At 44.8% G+C, this 20,628-nt stretch overlaps 2 protein-coding genes across 17 annotated transcripts in view; both read right to left on the bottom strand.

The window, feature by feature from the left end:
- LOC308147501 (NACHT, LRR and PYD domains-containing protein 3-like) overlaps positions 1 to 20,628 on the bottom strand; it is an 835,749-nt gene that overhangs the window by 106,218 nt on the left and 708,903 nt on the right. Inside the window, exons 17-19 of one of the 16 annotated variants that reach the window (XM_080519678.1) lie at positions 7,427 to 7,609; positions 6,965 to 7,138; positions 5,620 to 6,618 (exon numbers count right to left, since the gene is read on the bottom strand). The exons of the other annotated variants lie outside the window; for them this stretch is intronic. Of the exons in view, the coding sequence (XP_080375804.1) occupies positions 6,612 to 6,618; positions 6,965 to 7,138; positions 7,427 to 7,609 (364 nt within the window). The 3' untranslated portion in view covers positions 5,620 to 6,611. Of the gene's footprint in view, positions 1 to 5,619; positions 6,619 to 6,964; positions 7,139 to 7,426; positions 7,610 to 20,628 lie in introns of those variants that run through there. 16 annotated transcript variants of the gene reach the window in all.
- Positions 9,647 to 14,096, bottom strand: LOC308147505 (protein NLRC3-like). Its single transcript, XM_080519700.1, has 5 exons — positions 14,007 to 14,096; positions 12,872 to 12,950; positions 12,354 to 12,561; positions 10,179 to 11,982; positions 9,647 to 10,098 (listed from the first exon to the last, which is right to left on the bottom strand). The coding sequence occupies exons 1-5, from the start codon at positions 14,072 to 14,074 to the stop codon at positions 9,918 to 9,920; spliced, it is 2,340 nt and encodes a 779-aa protein (XP_080375826.1). The 5' UTR covers positions 14,075 to 14,096; the 3' UTR covers positions 9,647 to 9,917.

Raw genomic sequence — 20,628 nt, forward strand, 5'->3', positions numbered from 1 at the left:
CCTTTTTTTCCTCACGTCTCCGTCCGTGTAGTCAGAAGAATTGGGAGGCACACGGAGCGGTGACGTCCACGTGAACAGGACTGCACTGAGGGGCGTGGCGGCTAAAATGATGTCATTTGGCTGCAGGAAGCCGTGAGGAGCTCGTGGACACGTCAAGCATAAGACAACCTTTACAGTGGAGACGTCACCAAAAAATGTTGATGAGCTGATAATGATCCTACAGTTGTAGAGTTACTTAACATAGCGAGCAGAACATAGTTCATTCTAGATCCTTTTACTTTGAAAGCTCATGGCAGAGATCGTTAAAGCATCAGTAACTAATAAAACATGCCTAAACCCATAACCTGAACACAGTTACCATACATTGGGCAAAGTACCAATCATACACAGTATGTATTATACTTAGAAATGCAGTAAAACACTGAACTCCATCTTGAATGCAGTAAAACTGTCTTTCAGTGTATTTATGATGAATTGGTACATAATCAAACAACGTTATCATAGTATCAAGTCATATTGGCTCCAGTATGGATGATTTATTAAGATTGATAGTTGCTGGACGTACTTTAAAGAATCTTTGGAATACAGTTGTCACAGTTCTTAAAAGTGACTCATTTTACATGACAGTAAAATAGACCAGTGTTTTTAAACTTTTTGGAGCCAAGGCACACTTTTTTGTTTGGAAAACTCTCGAGGCACACCACCACCAGAAAATGTTAAAATGTGAAACTCTGTAGCCTCTATAAACAATATAAAGTCATCAAAGTTTTATCAACAGGAATGAAATAAATACAGAAAAAAAGTATTTTTCAATTTCTTTTTTTATTGTGACTCCCTCAGTGTGAAACCTGGACCTGATGGATGAAGAGCTGAGATCCTGGTTCACATTCTTCCTTTTCAAAAACGTCTCCATCACTGTCACTGACACAGTACTTTGATACAAGATGGTAGCAGGAGGTGGAGATTAACCACACTGACGTCTGTTAAGTTTCGATTTCACTGGCAAATTTATGTGCTGCCATCTATTGGTGAAAAGTATTTATACATCATTACTCTTCAACACACTGCTCTCACAGCTGCTGTCAGCTGTGAGAGCAAATGAGTTTTAGAAAAAATGTGAAATTGGACACTTTCCCACGGCACACCTGACTATATCTCGCGGAACACCAGTGTGCCGCGGCACAGTGGTTGAAAAACACTGAAATAGACGGTCAAATAGACGTCCTTCAATACAGCCTGTTTAAAATGTCTATTTTCAACTAGTTCTGGCTGTCAAATAGACGTCCACCATAGGGACTGGACAGATGGACGTGTCTTGGACGTCTATGGACGTTACTTGCTCAGTTAGTTTGATCTACATCAAATGCTGATCTCCTTTGTTCTCCTTTGATCTCAGTACTGAGACACCATGGAGCCATGGAGAAGCTGAGATGAAAGGAGATTTATTCAAAGGAGAAAGCAGCTTTATTCCGCCTCTTCAGCTTTCACACTTGCAGTTTATTCTGGAAATACAAACCTCTCGTTTCAGTAGACTTCCTGTTTGATGGTGAATATTAAAGTTTGAGTGAGATTTGTGTGATATTTAAGTTTTGATGAGATGAAGAAGTGAGTTTTGGTTTGACGACATTCCAAGGAAGATCACACCATGGCTGTGGTGAACATTGGTCATTCTAGTGATTGTCGGTGGCACTAGAGAGCACATTTGGCCACCTTTAGGGGTTATGTTTGTTGTTGTTTTTTTTACATCTGAGCACGTCCGCATGACTGTGACAAATTTGTTGAGCAAGTTTAGGGGTCAAATTTGGGTTCAGGGACGTACCCTGTTTCTCTTGATCATTAAATGTCCACTTCAAGGAAACACAACTGCTGGACAAATGAGCCACACCCTTCTAAGAAAAGCAGCTCCAGCAACCAGACACACAATCAAAGCTTTGATAGTGAAAGGTGAAGACAAGCTGCTCAGGAGTTTTCCTCCTGGTCTTTCATGAATCGATTCAGTTGAAAAACAAATCCAGCCTCTGTTCTACAGTAGAGAACAGGGGATGTAGCTCAGTGGGAGAGCGCATGCTTAGCATGTATGAGGTCCTGGGATCAATCCCCAGCTTCTCCAAGCTTTATGTCCAGAGCAGAAAGTAGATTAATAGTTATTTAGTGTCCCGTGATAATCAAACAATCATCAAGAAAAGTCCTATAAAGGAGTGGTTCTGCAGCTGGTGACCACAAACCATGATGCTGTTCTCCTGGTTCCTGGCTGATGTTCTGCTCACTTTAGAATTTTGTTAGTAATGGTTTTAATGGTTTTTAAATGTCTTAATGGTCTTGGTCCTTCTTATCTTTTAGAACTGCTTTTGCCTTACGAACCTTCACGGCCCCTTCGCTCCTCCGGCAGGGGTCTCCTAGTTATTCCTAAAGTCAACAGGAAAACTCACGGTGAGGCGTCTTTCCAGTGTTGCGGCCCTCGCCTCTGGAACGACCTGCCGGAGGAGCTCAGGGCTGTAGAGAACGTTCAACTTTTTAAGAGCAGGCTCAAGACCCACCTTTTTAGCTTAGCCTTTAACTGATATTTATTTTTGCTAGGCCTATTTATTACTATTTATCAGCACTTTATAATTAATTAAATTGACATTTAATAGTTATTAATATTTATTTTGTATTTATGTATTTTACCTCCCGGTCCTATTTTTTAATTATCCTATTATTCAATTTTACTTATGTACTTTTATTTATTTTAACAATTTTTATGCTCTTCCAGTTTCCTCTGGAGGAGCCCTCTGCCTCGGGAGCGCTGATTGGCTGTGGCTGCTGGGGTGCTGTCTTGTGGGTGTCTGGATGGAGGTGTGGTGTTGTCCGGGCACCCTGTGTTGGGCCCTGTGGCTGCAGCCGAGGTGCCGCTCCCGATGCAGACGCTCCTTGGATGGTGCTCCCTTGCCTGGTTTATCTGCACCCAGCCTTATCTCAGCCTTATCTTAGCCTTTTGTCCATAGTCTCCACTGTTTTACCTTGAGTGTGTATTGTGTGCTTGTGTGGTGCGTCTCTGGGGAGGTGGGTGGGGGGAGTGTGAATGCGACAATGTGTCTGTATTTTTGGAATGTTTTTAAATCTGTAAAGCACTTTGTGTTACATGACATGTATGAAAACCGCTATACAAATAAATTGATTGATTGATTGATTGAAATAATGCCTGGTTTAGCCACTGAGCTAAGAGAGCTTGTTGAAAGCAGAAGTAAATCTAAAAGAAGACACAGAGAAATGATCAAATGGCTGCAGGAGAAAAAGCTTCTAAGACGGATGCGATGCCAAAAATGCAAACACAAGATGAAGTTAAAGGAATCCATTAGTGTGGACGACTATGCATGGTAAGTTTATTTTTGTTGCATGAAATGGCGTGATTGTTTTGGTCCACAATTAAAATGAAAAATGTTAGAAAATCAGTGCTCTAGCCACTACCTTGGCCTCCCTGTGTCATTCTTATTTTGATTTGTATGTATCTTCAGGGTTTGTAAACACCACAACCACAGAGGGAAGAAAATGAAAAGGTCAATTAGACATAAATCTATATTCAGCAAGTCAAAGGTCTCCCTCTTCAACTGGATGCGCTTTGTGTAACAGTACGCTATAAACCAAACCAAACCAAAACCAAAACCATCAAAATAACTGTGGTATACTAATTATTTTCCTTATTCTATCAGATTTGCACAAGGCCTGCGTCGACGTCAAGTGGATATGATCAATGATGACATTTCTGCGAGCTCAGCAACCCTGTCCAAGACGGCCCAGAAGCTACCAGATGTGTGTCCTACTGCGATGGACAGACGTCAACAAGCAAGAGGCCAGCGCATTGGGGGACGACAGCAGTTTGTGACCATTGATGAGAGCCACTTCAGGCACAAAAGAAAGGCAAGCAATTTGATTGAAATAGCACTGCAAATTAGCATTGAATGACTATGATTATTCATTTTGTCTAAAGCACAATAACGGCTATGTTTTTTGTTTTCAACAGTACGGACGGGGACGAATGGCTGGTGGCTGGAAGAGGAAGAAGTGGGTGTTGGGGATGCTCGGTGTGGACAAGAGAGGGAGAAGACATGCAAAGCCTGTTCTTCGCAGAGTTGAGAGAAGAGGAAGGAGAGATCTGGTGCCACTGATAGCTCACCATGTTAAAGTGGGATCTACAATAAGAAGTGATGAGTGGCGGGCTTATAGAAATGCTCTACCTCAGCTTGGCTACACCCATTTCACTGTCAATCACAGTGTGTCCTATGTCGACGTACCCAGCATATAGAGAGGGCCTGGAGAACGGTCAAGGACAATGTGTGGAGACTCAGGGGGAGTCGTACAGAGGAGTCACTGCTAGACCATCTCAAAGTTATTGAATGGCATGAGTGGCTTGTCCGTAAGCATCGCAAAGGGCCTTTAGGACGGAGAATCCATGACATTGCTGCAATGTTTGGAGATTAAGTGTCCTATATTATATAACCTAGAAGGGCTATATTGTATTTTGTTCTATATTGTTGTATATTGTTCTATTTTCTATATTGTTTATTGTTTTTGTTCAAAACATTAAACACAACTGTTTTATTGATAACAATTTCACTTGTTTTGTTTTTTTTTTTGGGGGGGGGGGGGGGGGGGTAAATACAGCACACACAAAAGCCAGTGGGTGGAACAAGGCTGAGGTACAATAATGTGATATTTTGCTGTTCCACAAAGTATATTATTATTAGTAGATGGTTAACAAACTATTCATAACTGGTCTGTAAAGTATGAGTTAATATATTAGTTAAGTATCAGTTAATACTTTATATACATTATTAGGACGTTATTCTAAAGTTGCAACTATTCCTCATTTACTAACAGTTAGTAAATGAGGTATAGTTGCAACTTTAGAATAAAGTATATATATATATATATATTTATATATATATATATTTGGGACATGATTAAGTTTCAGAGTTATTCATACACCGGGACAAACAATCTTTAACGACAGCTGCACCGGGAGGGAAGCCTCGCTAGCAGCAGTTAGCAACAAGTTGCTAGTCCTTTTCATTTGATTACGGTAACAAGTCTTACCTTCTATGTTGATATCCACGGAAAAATAGCGGCAGGTAGGAAGGAGCGGCAAGGATCTTCAAAGACAGAGCCGACACTGTGATTGGTTCTGATGATGTCACGCCGTGCAGTTCCATGATTGGTCGTTGAAGACGCCGTCTCCTGATTGGTTGAACGAAAGATGATCCGGGACTGCAATTTGCTCGCGGGGACATTTGATTGGAAGTTGAAAGATAGAGCAGGCATCGTGATTGGTTTCAATAAGATGATGCTGCAAATGTAATTGGCCTCGACTTTGTTCTACCAAATGTCGCGTAGCGGAACCTTTCGTAATATCTGGACTATCAGCTGCTACTTTTTTCACACTCTTTAAACTCAGCGGCTTAAACAATGATGCTAATTTATGGATTTTTAAAGGTAAACGAGCTTCATGTCAAAGATAATGGATGATGCGTTCAGGTGCATCAGGTAACTCTGAACTCCGTGGCTGCGCTCCAGGCTGACCAATCCTCTCCTCACAATCACAACCATTATTTTTAAAAAAGAAGAAGAAAAAACCTGCAATCCCACAGTGAAATTCATGCCCTGTTACAACGTGGACACATGTACTGATAGACAAGTGTTTGTACTGTATATGTACAAAAATATATATTCTTTTTAAATCTGGTGGGTGCAGCTTATGTTCATTTATTAAAAATAGTGTACACTGTACTGTCTGTGGTCCATATTGACGTGATCATCGACAACATCAACATCTTTCACAATTACACAATTAAATCACGCAGTACGTTATATTACTGTATATTACTGTACAGGCAGAACATTTCCTAAAAACTCAAATCAATTAGTTTTCAGCAAACTGCACCATGATCCTGTCCTGTCAATTCCTCCATGACCCAGGTTCCTCCATGTCAAGACCAAGACACAATGAGACGTGACTGGAACACCAACGGTCTCTGTCCATGCTCTGTCCACTCTCTGTGCTGTGGACACGTCCTCAGGTGATGGAGGTGAAGGTGGAGAACAGCTTGATGGAGTGTTGACCAGCTCCTGCTCCACTTTACACAAGCTGGAAAAGTCCCACACACACCAGGTCCCTCTTTGAAGGTTCCAGAGTCTCATTGTCCTCTGAAGGACACTTGTTAAGGTCCAACATGAAGGAACGGGATTCAAACCTCAACAAAGAATTTAGACAAACAACAAAACATCTCTACAGCTTCCAATGAACCAACACATGAAGAGGAGGAGGAGGAGGAGGAGGAGGGGGAGGAGGAAGACAAGAGGAGGAGGAGGAAGAGTAGGAGGAGGAGGAAGAGGAGGAAGGGGAGGAGGAGGAGGAGGAGCAGGAGGAGGAAGAGGAGGAGGAAGAGGAGGAGGAGGAGGAGGAGGAGGAGGAGGAGGAGGAGGAGGAACCCTGGTTCGATGCTGGACTCTCTCAGCTCTTCACACTGCACCACTGACACTCAGCAGATCTTCTGGTGGTTCCTCTGTCGCTCACTGCTGGATGAAGCTCTGCTGTCCTCAGTGGACCTTCAGGACACACAGCGTCCTCTCTGCTCTCAGTACCTGCAGAGAGAAGAGAGGTCAGAGGACATGAGGACAGAGGTCAGAGGACATGAGGACAGAGGTCAGAGGACAGGAGGACAGTCTCTGAGGAGCAGCCAGGACTTCAGTCCTGTCCACAGCAGCAGCTCAGAGCTCATGAAGGACCACCACTGTCAGACCAACACAACCAGCCTGTGGCTCCTCTGATTGGCTGACTGTGTCCTCTGCTGTCCAATCCTGAAGCTGCTCAGCGTTGTCCTCTCACAGCCTCACTGAGACGTCCAACACTGGATCTTTGTTCTCACACTAACTGTGTTTAGTAGAAACCTGCTGGAAGCAGCAGGGACTCACTCCAACATCTACTGACCAGAGAGTCTGTAGGCTGCAGTCTGGACCCTTCTGAAGACCAACCAGCTGCTGCACATCTGGATCCTGAAGGTTGTTGTAACGCAGGTAGAGCGTCTTCAGCTGGGAGGGGTTGGACTTCAGAGCTGAGGCCAGAGAAGAACAGCTGATCTTTGACAACCTGCAGTTCCACAACCTGAATAAAGAGAAAAAGCATGAGAATGAATGAGGAGAACCAATCAGATGTGTTGATGGAGAAATGAGCAGCTCCTCATTACTGAGTCCTGATCAATGAGCTGTTCTGTTGTTGTGGATCTTCATCATCACCCTCATCATCCTCATGTCAGCACAACCTTCACACTCCTCCTCATGTCCACACACATCAGTAAGAAGCTGCTGAGCTCAGTCCATCTCTCACTGCAGGACCAGAGTCTCACATCACTAACATTCCTCCTTCTACAACAGTAACAGACAGTCAACTGACCTCAGAGTCTCCAGACTACAGAGTGGACTCTCCAGAAAACCACACAGCTGCTCAACTCCTGAATCCTGCAGCTGGTTCCCACTCAGGTCCAGATGTTTCAGATGTTTCAGGAGGGAGGGGTTGGACTTCAGAGCTGAGGCCACAGAAGAACAGCTGATCTCTGACAACCTGCATTTCATCAACCTGAATAAAGAGAGAAAGAAGTGAGATTAGAGGACAAAGTGTGATGTTGAAGTCATTGAGAGTGAAGAAGTTTTTCATTATTTAGGTGTTTGTTGGGTTGTTTAGTTTGATATAAATTAATTCTAAAATACTTGTTTAACTCCACAGTTCATTTACAAAAAGCCTTTAATTTATAGTGTGTGATTTACTGTCATTAAACATTTGTTTGCTTTTTAAAGCTCCTTTAAGTAACTGTGTGAATATTTCTCATGGTCTTATAATAAGAAGGGTCATTTGAGTGTCGCCCCCTACTGGTAAACCTTGGTGGTAACTAGCTGCTCACCAACCCGACCCCCCCAGCCTTTAAGTCACAGCTCCTCTAATTCAATTCAGACAATAATACTTTAGAGAGCTGGGCTGCTACATGAGCTGAAATGAGCAGCTGATCATATTCAGAAGAGACTGATCACACTAATCCTTGTTGTTCATTTCTTCTTCTGAAGAAGGTTGGAGCCCCGAGGAAGTGAAAGAAGAAGGAGCTTATTATTGTCACTGATGTGATCTTTGTTCTTCTGGAGAGCTGAATTGATGTGACAGCAAACAGAAGCAGTGTCCAGTGGGAGGACAAGTCAACAGCCAAGCTTACTGGACATCAAGACAACAAGTCCAGTTTGTGTAAAGGAGGACAAAACGCTGCAGCAATTTAAAGTGTATTTAAAAGATGTTAATAGGACTAAATTACAGTTCAGGGTGAAAACAATGAATTAAATAAGTCCACTGTGATTAAAACTAGACACTCCTATAGATATATTTGATCTTCCTGTGTCTCACATAGAGTCTAAAAGGTTCAAACAGAGTTGGACTTTCCAGGCAGCAGCAATAGTGTGTTACTCTAAAAGGCCAGCAGGGGGCGCATAGTGATTGAAGGCAGTGGAGCCCCCAGGCGGAGTCCTGTACGTAGTGCACCTACAGTTTATTTGAAGGTGTGAACATTTATTTTGAAGGGGTGTTTGCTTTTGTCTCTTCCTGGTGAGCCGTCAGCAGAATGTGTTGCTGGGCTGTTTTCCTCTGTGTTTCTGTACACACCCCCGGGGCTCGCCAACCACCATCTTCTCTGTGCACAGAACGGAAAATCCCCCCCCGGCGCTCACAACGCAGACGCTGGGGGGAGGGGGGGTCTGTGTGGACTATGGTATTGAATCCTGGCGGCGCCACTGATTGGAGGAGCCTCAAAGCTGCACAGAGGCAGCTGCATATTAAATCCTGCAGCCGAGACAAACGCCAGCTCAACCTGTCTGCCTCTTTGTTTCCTGCTACAGGATTTAATGTCACCCTCCATGACACACACTGGGTCAGGGGGGCAACAATGGCAGAGTGAGTGAGAGTTTGGAGCTCCAGCTGGGAGATCAGTGACTCTTCATCCAGGAGAGATCAGCCTGCTTTGAAAGCTGAAGGTGAACATGGAGCCTGTCAGAGCTGGACAGTGAATTGTCCAGTGCAGCACCTTGTTCTTCTACCAAGCTTTGAAATGTGGAGCTCCACACGGCTCTGCCACAGTCACAGGACTAAAGTCTCACTTTCTCATGGAGATCCTCAGTGTGGATCATCTCATATCAGCCTGATGTCTGACCTTTAGTGGAACACAACTTTCACTGCACACAAACTCAAACATGGAGTCTTACTCTAGAGTCTCCAGACGACAGAGTGGACTCTTCAGAAAACCAGACTTTATTTGTCCCCGACGGGATAATTAAAAGGTCAAATAGTGCAAATATATAAATCTATAAATAGATAAATAGTGCAACAACAGACTACAACTCCATCACCGGTAAATAAATATCAGTAATAGTAAAAATGTGATGATAAAAGTGATTCAGATATAAATAGAACAGAGAATGAAGGTCAAAGATTAAATATGTATCAGCAGGAGGCCAGGCAGTGATCAGAACTGAGTTTTTAACTGAGTCTTTTTTAACTTGAGACGTGGGGGAAAGTAACTAAAAAGTGACTTGTAATCTAACTGAGTTACTATTACAATCACTTAAAGGTAATCAGTAAAGTAACTAAATTACTTTTTAAAGGAGTGGTGTCGTGTCAGAGTCTGAGGCAGAACTCTGTGACATGGAGCGTCACAAACACAGTGAGTGGAGGAAGTAAGGCTGCTGCTCTACACCTGAACTTACCCTGGAAACTTGACTTGTTGTTTTACTTCCTGATTAATAGAGGAGAAACTATCTAGAGGCTGCAGTGTTCTACTGACATGTTCTACTGATGTTCTAGAGATGTGAGCAGGAGAACAGAGAGTGGTGGATATTAATGATCAATGATGTCAGAACCTGAGATCTTCCAGTTTACAGTGAGGACTCTCCAGGCCAGCACACAGTAGCTTCACTCCTGAATCCTGCAGGTTGTTGAAACTCAGGTCCAGATGTGTCAGACTGGAGGACTGAGAGCTGAGGACTGAGGACAGAGCTCCACAGCTTCTCTCTGACAGACCACAGCTGCTCAACCTGAAGAAGAACCAACAATGAAAACCAGGTCAATGTTTGTCATGGACTCAGTTCTACATCTTTGTTCCTGAACCACGTACACAGCTTTGTTGGAGGCTTTGACCACTGGCAGCAGCTTCAGAAGAGCCTCCTCTGAAGCACAGTATTTCTTCAGGTCAAACTCCTTCAGATCTTCTTCTGATGACAGTAAGATGAAGACCAGAGCTGACCACTGAGCAGGAGACAGTCCACCAGTGGAGAGACGTCCTGATCTCAGGGACTGTTGGATCTCCTCCACCAGAGAACCGTCGTTCAGTTCATTCAGACAGTGGAACAGATTGATGCTTCTCTCTGCAGACACACTCTCACTCAGCTTCTCCTTGATGTACTGGACTGTTTCCTGATTGGTCTGTGAGCTACTTCCTGTCTGTGTCAGCAGACCTCGGAGGAGACTCTGATTGGTCTGCAGTGAAAGACCCAGGAGGAAGCGGAGGAACAAGTCCAGGTGTCCATTTGGACTCTTCAAGGCCTCGTCCACTGCTCTCTGATGGAGATGCTGGAGATTAACTTTCTTCTTCAACACTTTTGACCACCGGGAGGTTTGTTGTTGTTCATCCAGGAGGTTGATTCCAGACTTGATGAAGGTCTGATGGACATGAAGAGCAGCCAGAAACTCCTGAAGGCTCAGATGGATGAAGCAGAAGACCTTGTCCTGGTACAGGCCTTGCTCCTCCCTAAAGACCTGTGTGAACATTCCTGAGTACACTGAGGCTGCTCTGAGATCGATGCCACACTCTGTCAGGTCGGGTTCATAGAAGATCAGGTTTCCTTTCTGCAGCTCCTCAAAAGCCAGTTTTCCCAGATACTCCATCATCTCCCTGCTCTCTGGACTCCAGTGTGGATCTGTGGCAGCTCCTCCATCATACTTGACCTTCTTGACTTTGGCCTGGACCACCAGGTGGTGGATGTACATCTGGGTCATGGTCTTGGGCAGCTCTCCTCCCTCTCTGCTCTTCAACACCTCCTCCAGAACTGTAGCAGTGATCCAGCAGAAGACTGGGATGTGGCACATGATGTGGAGGCTTCGTGAGGTCTTGATGTGGGAGATGATCCTGCTGGCCTGCTGCTCCTCTCTGAACCTCCTCCTGAAGTACTCCTCCTTCTGTGGCTCAGTGAACCCTCGGACCTCCGTCACCATGCCGACACAGTCAGGAGGGATGTGATTGGCTGCTGCAGGTCGTGTGGTGATCCAGAGGCGAGCAGAGGGAAGCAGTTTCCCCCTGATGAGGTTTGTCAGCAGCACATCCACTGAGGTGGACTCTGTCACATCAGTCAGGATCTCAGTGTGCTGGAAGTCCAGAGGGAGGCGACACTCATCCAGACCGTCAAAGATGAAGACCACCTGGAGGTCTTCAAAGCTGCAGAGTCCTGCTTCTTTGGTTTGAGTGAAGAAGTGATGAACAAGTCCCACCAAGCTGAACTTCCTGTCCTTCAGCACATTCAGCTCTCTGAAGGTGAATGGGAATGTGAAGTGGACGTCCTGGTTGCTTTGGTCTTCAGCCCAGTCCACAGTGAACTTGTGTGTCAGGACTGTTTTCCCAATGCCAGCCACTCCCTTTGTCAGCACTGTTCTGATTGGTGGAGATCTTCCAGGTGAGGCTTTAAAGAGGTCTCCTGGTCTGATGCTGGTTTCTGCTCTGTCTGCTCTCCTGGATGCTGCTTCAATCTGTCTGACCTCATGTTCCTCATTGACCTCTGCAGTCCCTCCCTCTGTGATGTGGAGCTCTGTGTAGATCTGCTTCAGGAGGGTGGACTCTCCTGCTTTAGAGACCCCCTCAAACACAACCTGGAACCTCTTCTTCAGGGCACATTTCACCTTCTGTTGGCAGACTCCAGCAGCAGTTCCTGAAAAGAAGAAACCATGAATGAGTTGAGTGTGTTTGACATTGAATGTGAAGATGACAGTGTGTTAGTGGAGATGTTTCTCCTCCATCAGCTCCATCAGCTCCTCAGTGGAGACCAAACAGCCTCTGGTCTGATGCTCATGTTTGCATCACATGAACAGCAGAGTTCAGGAACTCTCTTTGTGTCTCCTCGTCTCTGCTTTTGGACTCTGCTGCTTGTTTTGGACTTCCTGCCTGTTTCACACTTTCTGTGTCTGACCTGGAAATGACCTCTGTTCTCTGGACGGACTCTGTTTCTGACTGCTTTCTGCTCCAGCTGAGAACATTTCAGGTTTCATCTCCATCCTGTGAAATGAGATCAAATCCTCTTACTGCTCCACAGACGCTGAGCCAGCTCCTCCTGCTTCATCCTCCTCAGGAAGTCCAGTGTGATCCTCAGAAATGACTCTCTGCTGCTCCTCTGCTCTTCATCCTCATCCTCCCTCTCACTCCCTGAGCATGCTGGGTAATCTGGACTCAGGAGCTTCTGCATCTTCTTCAGCTCCTTCTTCATGAAAGTCACCATGTTGTCCTCCAGCAGCTGGAACAGAGAAACATGTGGAGTTGACTTTGAGCTGAAACTGAAGCCAGATTGAGATGTGAGTGTAAATCCAGTGCAGAGAGCAGGATGGACAACATGTGAAGCCAAATCACACTTCATGTGGGATCCAGCAGAAACAGCTTCAAGCATCAGTGAAGACTGGAAGCTGGATGAAGGTTGGACTGTTTCACTTTGGACCTGAATGGATCTAATAAGCTGAGTGTCTGTTTCATGTTTCAGCTGGAAGTCACAACAGCTTCTTCTGTCTCATGATGTGACAGTAAAGTGTTGAATGGACACTTGTTCTCACCATAAATATGGAGTCCAGATGTGTTTGCTGCTGAGGGGCGGAGCCACCACGGAGAACCTGGGAGCTCTGCTGGCTCACGCTGCAGAAACATGTTGACATGTTAGTTAAAGCTGCTGTGTGGTGTGATGATGAATCCTGACACAAACACTGATTCTCAGCCCTCATCAGCACTTCCTGCTGCACATTTAAAGTTCCTCTACCTGAAAACATCTTTAAACTCTACTTCTCATAAAACATCCCTTCTGCAGAGAGAATCAACCAAAAACACCAAAACAAGACCATCAACACTCATTTGCACTCTTTTCCAACCTCCAGTTTCCCAAATCGATCACACCAACGTTGATGTTTACAAACAAACCAGCATTTGTGTCCATGAAACTGAGTTTATGTTTCCTAACTGATGTCATCTTGGGAAATCTGCCTCATGGGTTTCTGGGATATCAAAGATGATGTCGCAGAAGCTCCAGCAAAATGATCAACATTGGACTGATTCAGCCCAAAATAAAAGGACAGACTTTCTCAGAGAAAGAAGATTCAAGCCAGGAGAAAATTCTTAAATGTTGTGAAACTGATGGTTAATCAGCAAGCGGTCGACAAACTGGTAAGTTCCTTGAAGTGTCTATGCTGGAATGATGTGTTTGTGTGAGTGTCATGATGAATTATATCCAGAAATGTATGAACAACATATGTGAGACGAACATCAACAACTGAAACTGGATATTTTTCCATGTGGATTCTGGTCGAGGAACTTTAAAGTTGAAGTTCATTCAGTTGAAATCTTTGACATCCACCCATCCCCCTCTCCTTTGGTGTTCCTCAGGGCTCTGTACTTGGTCCTACCTTCTTCATTGTCCATCTCCTCCACTTGTCCATATTTCTCATAAATACATCCTGAAGTTTCTTTGCTATGCAGACGACACTCAGCTCTACGTCTCCACCAAACCAACTCCACCCTCCACCCTCCTCCATCAGTGACGATCTACAGGACATCAAATCCTGGAGTGTAAGATCACACTTTGCTGCTGAGTTTGCACTTTGTACTCTTGTACTAAAATACTGGAAGTGAATGTTGGAGTGAGCACAACTTCTCTCACTCTGGTTTTGAGGAGATGAAAGGAAACAAAGAGTTTCTTACTTTGTGTCTGAAGGTCCAGGTTCACCTCTGAAGAGTGGTGGAAGATCATTGGACCGGTCACTCTTCATAGACAACCTGCTGGATACTGAAGACCCTGCTGTGTGTCTGAGCTTCTGTCCTCTATACACACACATGTTGAAACGAGTCGTTTCAACTTAATTTGATTCAATTCATGTAAAACTAAAATCATCTCAAGGTACTTTTGCAGAGAAAAACTCAACTGTTCCACCAGAGCAAGTAAAAGTAACAGTAGAAAGAAAAACTATTTTAACAGAAACAAAACTGTAGATTTAAACTCAATACATGGAAACTTTCTGTAATAAATGAAAGGAAACAAAGAGTTTCTTACTTTGTGTCTGAAGGTCCAGGTTCACCACTGAAGTAGGGTGGTTCTTCTTTGGACCAGTCACTCTTCATAGACAACCTGCTGGATACTGAAGACCCTGCTGTGTGTCTGAGCTTCTGACCTCTACACACACACACGCACGCACGCACGCACGCACGCACGCACGCACGCACGCACGCACGCACACACACACACACACACACACACACACACACACACACACACACACACACACACACACACACACACACACACACACACACACACACACACACACACACACACACACACACACACACACAGTCAAAATGTTCTGTTAGATCATCAACATGATTGTTTTCATTTCATTTCCTGTTTTCAACAAAATAACTTTAATGTTATTTTTTCTGGAAAAGTTTTCAGGATTTAAACAGAAATATGTTTTGTAAAATAACTTCAATAACCTTGATGCAGTTTCCAATCATTTGTTTCAAGGTTCCTGGAAAAGTAGTCTCATGTGAACTGGACTGACTTTTCCCACAATAATGTGTGTGAACAGTTCCAGTCTGGTTTCCCTCAATGAAGCTCAGAAACACAAACTGTCATCAGAATCACCATCAACCACCTGATGGAGCTGACTGACTGTATCCTCCTGCTGCTGCTCCTCCTGCTCCTCCTGCTGCTGCTCCTGCTGCTCCTCCTCCTCCTGCTGCTGCTCCTCCTGCTCCTCCTCCTCCTCCTGCTGCTCCTCCTCCTCCTCCTCCTCCTGCTCCTCCTGCTCCTGCTCCTCCTGCTGCTCCTCCTCCTCCTGCTCTTCCTGCTCCTCCTCCTCCTCCTCCTCCTGCTCCTCCTGCTCCTCCTCCTGCTCCTCTTTCTCTTTCTCTTTCTCTTCCTCTTCCTCTTCCTCTTCCTCCTTGAATCTGAGTGCAGCCTGTGTCACCATCTCCATCCTCCTCTACAGACTGACATCCATCAGATTGTCCATCACACCCATGGACTGATTCGATTCGATTCGATTCAATTCGATTCGATTCGATTCGATTCGATTCGATTCGATTCGATTCGATTCGATTCCAATTAATTTGAGTCGTTTCAACTTGATTTGATTCAATTCATGTAAAACCAAAATCATCTCAAGGTTCTTTTGCAGAGAAAAACTCAACTGTTCCACCAGAGCAAGTAAAAGCAACAGTAGAAAGAAAAACTATTTTAACAGAAACAAAACTTCAGATTTAGACTCAGAGGAGGAAACTTTCTGTAATAAATGAAAGGGAACAAAGAGTTTCTTACTTTGTGTCTGAAGGTCCAGGTTCACCTCTGAAGTTTGGTGCTTCAGCTTTGGACCGGTCACTCTTCATAGACAACCTGCTGGATACTGAAGACCCTGCTGTGTGTCTGAGCTTCTGACCTCTACACACACACACACACACACACACACACACACACACACACACACACACACACACACACACACACACACACACACACACACACACACACACACACACACACACACACACACACACACACATACACAGTGAAGAGGAGTCAAGTGGATTCTCTTTATTACTTCAAACACGTCAACAGTTCACATGTCAAACATTTCAACCAGCGATGATCCGTCACTTTCTAATTTCTTCCCAACCCGTCACCTCACACTGCCCCCATCCGTCACAAAACACCGTCCCCTTACTCTCTTCTAATGTGAGGAGGACAAGCAGCCACATCAAGCCAGGAGTTTCATCTAGAATAAAGAAGAGGAATCTTCCTGAAAGGCCCAGTCAGTCACCAGATCTCAATCCAACAGAGCCTGAATTTCACCTGTTCCACATGAAACGTGGGTTAGAAAGGCCCACAAAGCAACATCCAGTGAAAGGAGCTGCAGTGAAGCCTGAAGAGCATTCAAATAGAGGAAACCCAGCGAGCGCCTGGTGACGTCATGACTTCACACTTTCACACCGTCATTGCCTGCAAAGGCTTTTCAACAAGTGTGAGAGATGAATGTTGGATTTTCTCTTATTTCATTGGTTCAGTGACTTTTGAGCCCCTGACATGAAGGGATTGTGTTTAAAAAGACTTTAGTTGCTCACATTGTTATGTGATGTTTGACTTGAAGCCACTGAATGAAAGCTGAAGCCTGAACTTCACCTCCATCTGGAGAGTTTACTTTCTATTTATTGTGCTCATATTCAGGACAAAATGAGAAGAAGTGTGTCTCTGGACTAATATTTGTGGAGCAAAGTGTAAGTTAGTGATGTGGGATGTTTGGACTTCAGGGTCATCTGGAGACTTCCAGTTCCTTTAAAGCCCTGTTGGGAAGGTGACACTGCTCTGACCTGGGATCAGGTGAAGAGGAGTTCTAAACTCTGCCCTGAAAGACAACACATGATGTTCTAGTGTTGGTTCTGTCCACTGCTTGTCCTTGTGTCTTTCATGATCACATTGGGACTGATCATGGTGACGGTGGAATGTCTCTGCACCTCGTCTTCTTTACTGCAGCTGTTTTTCTGCTGCCTGTTGGAATCACTTCAGCTCACTTTGGATCATTGAAACCACTGAGCCTTGAGACGAGTCAATACAGCAGAGCCACTTTGAACACTGTTCATATTTCTATGGAGTTTACATTGAGTGTGGATTCTTCTGTTTGCTCTTTGAGTGGCTGCAGGAGTGTGTGACGTCTCTTACCTGTCCACACACTCTGGTGTGTCTTCTTCATCCACGTCACTCATGTTGAGTCAGAGAGAAACACACCAACCTGGTCCACACACACACACACACACACACACACACACACACACACACAGTAGAGTGAGATCAGAGAGTGACAGCCGAGACAAAACAGAGAAAGGAAAACAAGATGAAGAATAAATAATAAACAAACAGAGGAAATAACGTGAGAGAAGAAAATATAGAAACGTGGAAAATAGAACAAGTAATATGATTAATGTCAGTTGGAGGTTTCAGAGAAAAATGAAGCGTCTGGATGATAAATAATGAGACGATTGAATCGTGTGTGTGTGTGTGTGTGTGTGTGTGTGTGTGGTGGATTGAATATTTCAGACTGACACAAACCTGAGCCAATCAGAGTGAAGGAGGGCTGAAGCCCCGCCCACAGCTGATTGTTGAAAGAGTTTCCATGGAGAAGAAAACAGGTGAAGAAAGGAGTTAATGGAGGTTGAAATGTTTGTCCAACAGGTGAAGAAGAAGAAAGCAGCTGTCAGTGGTTTGTGATGGTGTGAATGAAAGAGGAAAAGAGAAGTGAGAAAGTCTTTCTCTCCGTTGTGGAAGCTTCTAAAGAGCTGCCAGAGTCTCACCTGAACTCTCTTCACTTCTTCTTACAGACACTTTTCCATGTGTGAGGAAAGTTGTGGAGAGAAGAAGCTGCTCTTCGTCCCTCTCAGTCCGTCTCTCATGTCTGACAAGCACAAAGTGACGGTTTGTCCTCTGACTCACCCAGAGCAGGACATTCCTGAGAAAACCTGTTTGAAACCTGCTTCATGACGTCAATGTGAACTGTAAAGTGAAGTGGAGCTTTAATATCCAGTTTATTTGGAGGAAGAGTTTTCTCTCATTACAGGGCTGTTCAACATGTGGCTCTTCAGCTCCTCTGTAGCGGCTCCCTGAAGCTTCACTGAATCACACTGAAACCAACATTGTGTCGCGGTTGCACTGGGAAGAAGGGCTCACATTAGAAGGGGGCGGGGCCAGGTGACGTAGGCAGAGTGAGGAGGTGTGGTGAAGTAAGAGGGGGCGGAGCTTCACCTGTTGGAATGTTTGGCCTGACAGCTTCAGTCTGTGTGGAGAAATAAAGACTCTCCACTCCACTCGCCGTCTGTCTGCTTCCACCACTTCCTCACTATTTGATGTTCATTCTATTCACACACATGTGAACGTTTGGTTTCATTCCAGACATTGTGGCTGAAACGTGCAGCTCTGTTGGCTTCTGGAAGAGGAAACACTCCAGAACAGACGGGAGTTCTAGACCAGGAATATCTACCAGAAATGATTGTAAAAGCATGAATGGCTGAACTTTGGACATTTCTTTGTTCTCTTCTTTATTTCCTGCTGCCTGGTGTCCTGATCCTGCTCTCACTCACCCCTCCCTTCCTGAGAGTGTTCACTCCTCCCCTCCTGTGTTCCCCTTAGCTCCGCCCCTGTGTTCTCCTGCTTCCTCCTCCTGGTCACAGCTGTTTTTAATTGTCATTAGTGTCAGTATTTAGTTCTCCTCACTGGGAGCTCTGGTTGCCAGTTCATCTGTGTTCTCACACCAGTCGTACCAGCAGTTTTCCTTGTGTCTCCTTTGTGTTCTGACCTCCTGCTGCCCGACTTCTCCTCCTGGGTTTCCTTCTCCTTGCCGGTGCTGGTTTTGACCTCGGACTGCCTGACCTACATTCTGCCTGCATCTTTTCATTCAACACATTTGAACGGAGCATCTTGTCTCCTGTAGATTGGAGTTCCACGAACCCTGACGCCTGGGACCTCAGTCAGCTGGGGACTGAATATTCTCTCAGCCAATCATGGGGAGTCTGACAGAGCTCACGTGTCATGTGGCCTGGTGATTGGCTCAGCAGCGATGGGGGCGGGTCCCAGAATCAGCCGATCCATACACTGTCCCTGCAGCACTGCAGGACACCTTACCTGCGTAACACCTGCAGCACTGGTGGGGTTTTGAGAGACGGAGACAAATCACAGTCGTCTCTGGCTCATGTCTGGATGTCATGCTGAGACACATCGTCCAGCCAGCTGGACACTCTCCGTCTCTGACATGAAATGCAGGACTATTTAGTTTCACAACAATCAAGGAACATGAAAGCCTTGTTTCCACTGCACAGTTTGTGTTGGTACGGTACTTTACGGTATGGTACTTTATGGTACAGTACTTTACGGTTTGGTACTTTACGGTACGGTACTTTACGGTTTGGTACTTTACGGTACGGTACTTTGCGGTTTGGTACTTTACGGTACAATACTTTACGGTTTGGTACTTTACTGTACGGTACTTTATGGTGTGGTACTTTATGGTGCGGTACAGTACTTTACGGTATGGTACTTTACGGTATGGTACTTTACGTTATGGTACTTTATGGTGTGGTACTTTACGGTGCGGTACGGTACTTTACAGTATGGTACTTTACGGTATGGTACTTTATATTTTGGTACTTTACTGTACGGTACTTTATGGTACGGTACTTTATGGTGTGGTACTTTACGGTGCGGTACGGTACTTTACAGTATGGTACTTTACGGTATGGTACTTTATGTTTTGGTACTTTATGGTACGTTACTTTATGGTGCGGTATGGTAGTTTAAGGTACAGTACTTTACGGCATGGTACTTTACGGTATGACACACAAACACGTATACACTAATGTGCAGTGACGTGTTTTGAATATATAAAAACATATTACAATTTAGACCACACATAAAGATAAGAGCACACTATAGTACAATAATACACTTTTATTTACACACAATTATGTTTTCTATAATGTTTACTGAACAATTTTAATTCAGACAGGAGTCACAGTGTTTTACTGCAGCTCACCTGTAGACAGGAGTCACAGTGTTTTACTGCAGTTCACCTGTAGACAGGAGTCACAGTGTTTTACTGCAGCTCACCTGTAGACAGGAGTCACAGTGTTTTACTGCAGCTCACCTGTAGACAGGAGTCACAGTGTTTTACTGCAGCTCACCTGTAGACAGGAGTCACAGTGTTTTACTGCGGCTCACCTGTAGACAGGAGTCACAGTGTTTTACTGCAGCTCACCTGTAGACAGGAGTCACAGTGTTTTACTGCAGTTCACCTGTAGACAGGAGTCACAGTGTTTTACTGCAGCTCACCTGTAGACAGGAGTCACAGTGTTTTACTGCAGCTCACCTGTAGACAGGAGTCACAGTGTTTTACTGCAGCTCACCTGTAGACAGGAGTCACAGTGTTTTATTGCAGCTCACCTGTAGACAGGAGTCACAGTGTTTTACTGCAGCTCACCTGCAGACAGGAGTCACAGTGTTTTACTGCAGCTCACCTGTATACAGGAGTCACAGTGTTGTACTGCAGCTCACCTGTAGACAGGAGTCACAGTGTTTTACTGCAGCTCACCTGTAGACAGGAGTCACAGTGTTTTACTGCAGCTCAACTGTAGACAGGAGTCACAGTGTTGTGATCACCTTCATCCCAGCGTTATTATGTTGCTTCACTGTGGGAGAAGGAAGATCCTCCATGATGAGGTCGACCACTAACAGGGTCATGAGGGGTGGGAAGGGGGGTGCCGTCATGTGTGTAAAGAAGATCGTTCT

Source organism: Blennius ocellaris (genome assembly GCF_963422515.1).
Source record: "Blennius ocellaris genome assembly, chromosome: 24".
Taxonomy (NCBI): domain Eukaryota; kingdom Metazoa; phylum Chordata; class Actinopteri; order Blenniiformes; family Blenniidae; genus Blennius; species Blennius ocellaris.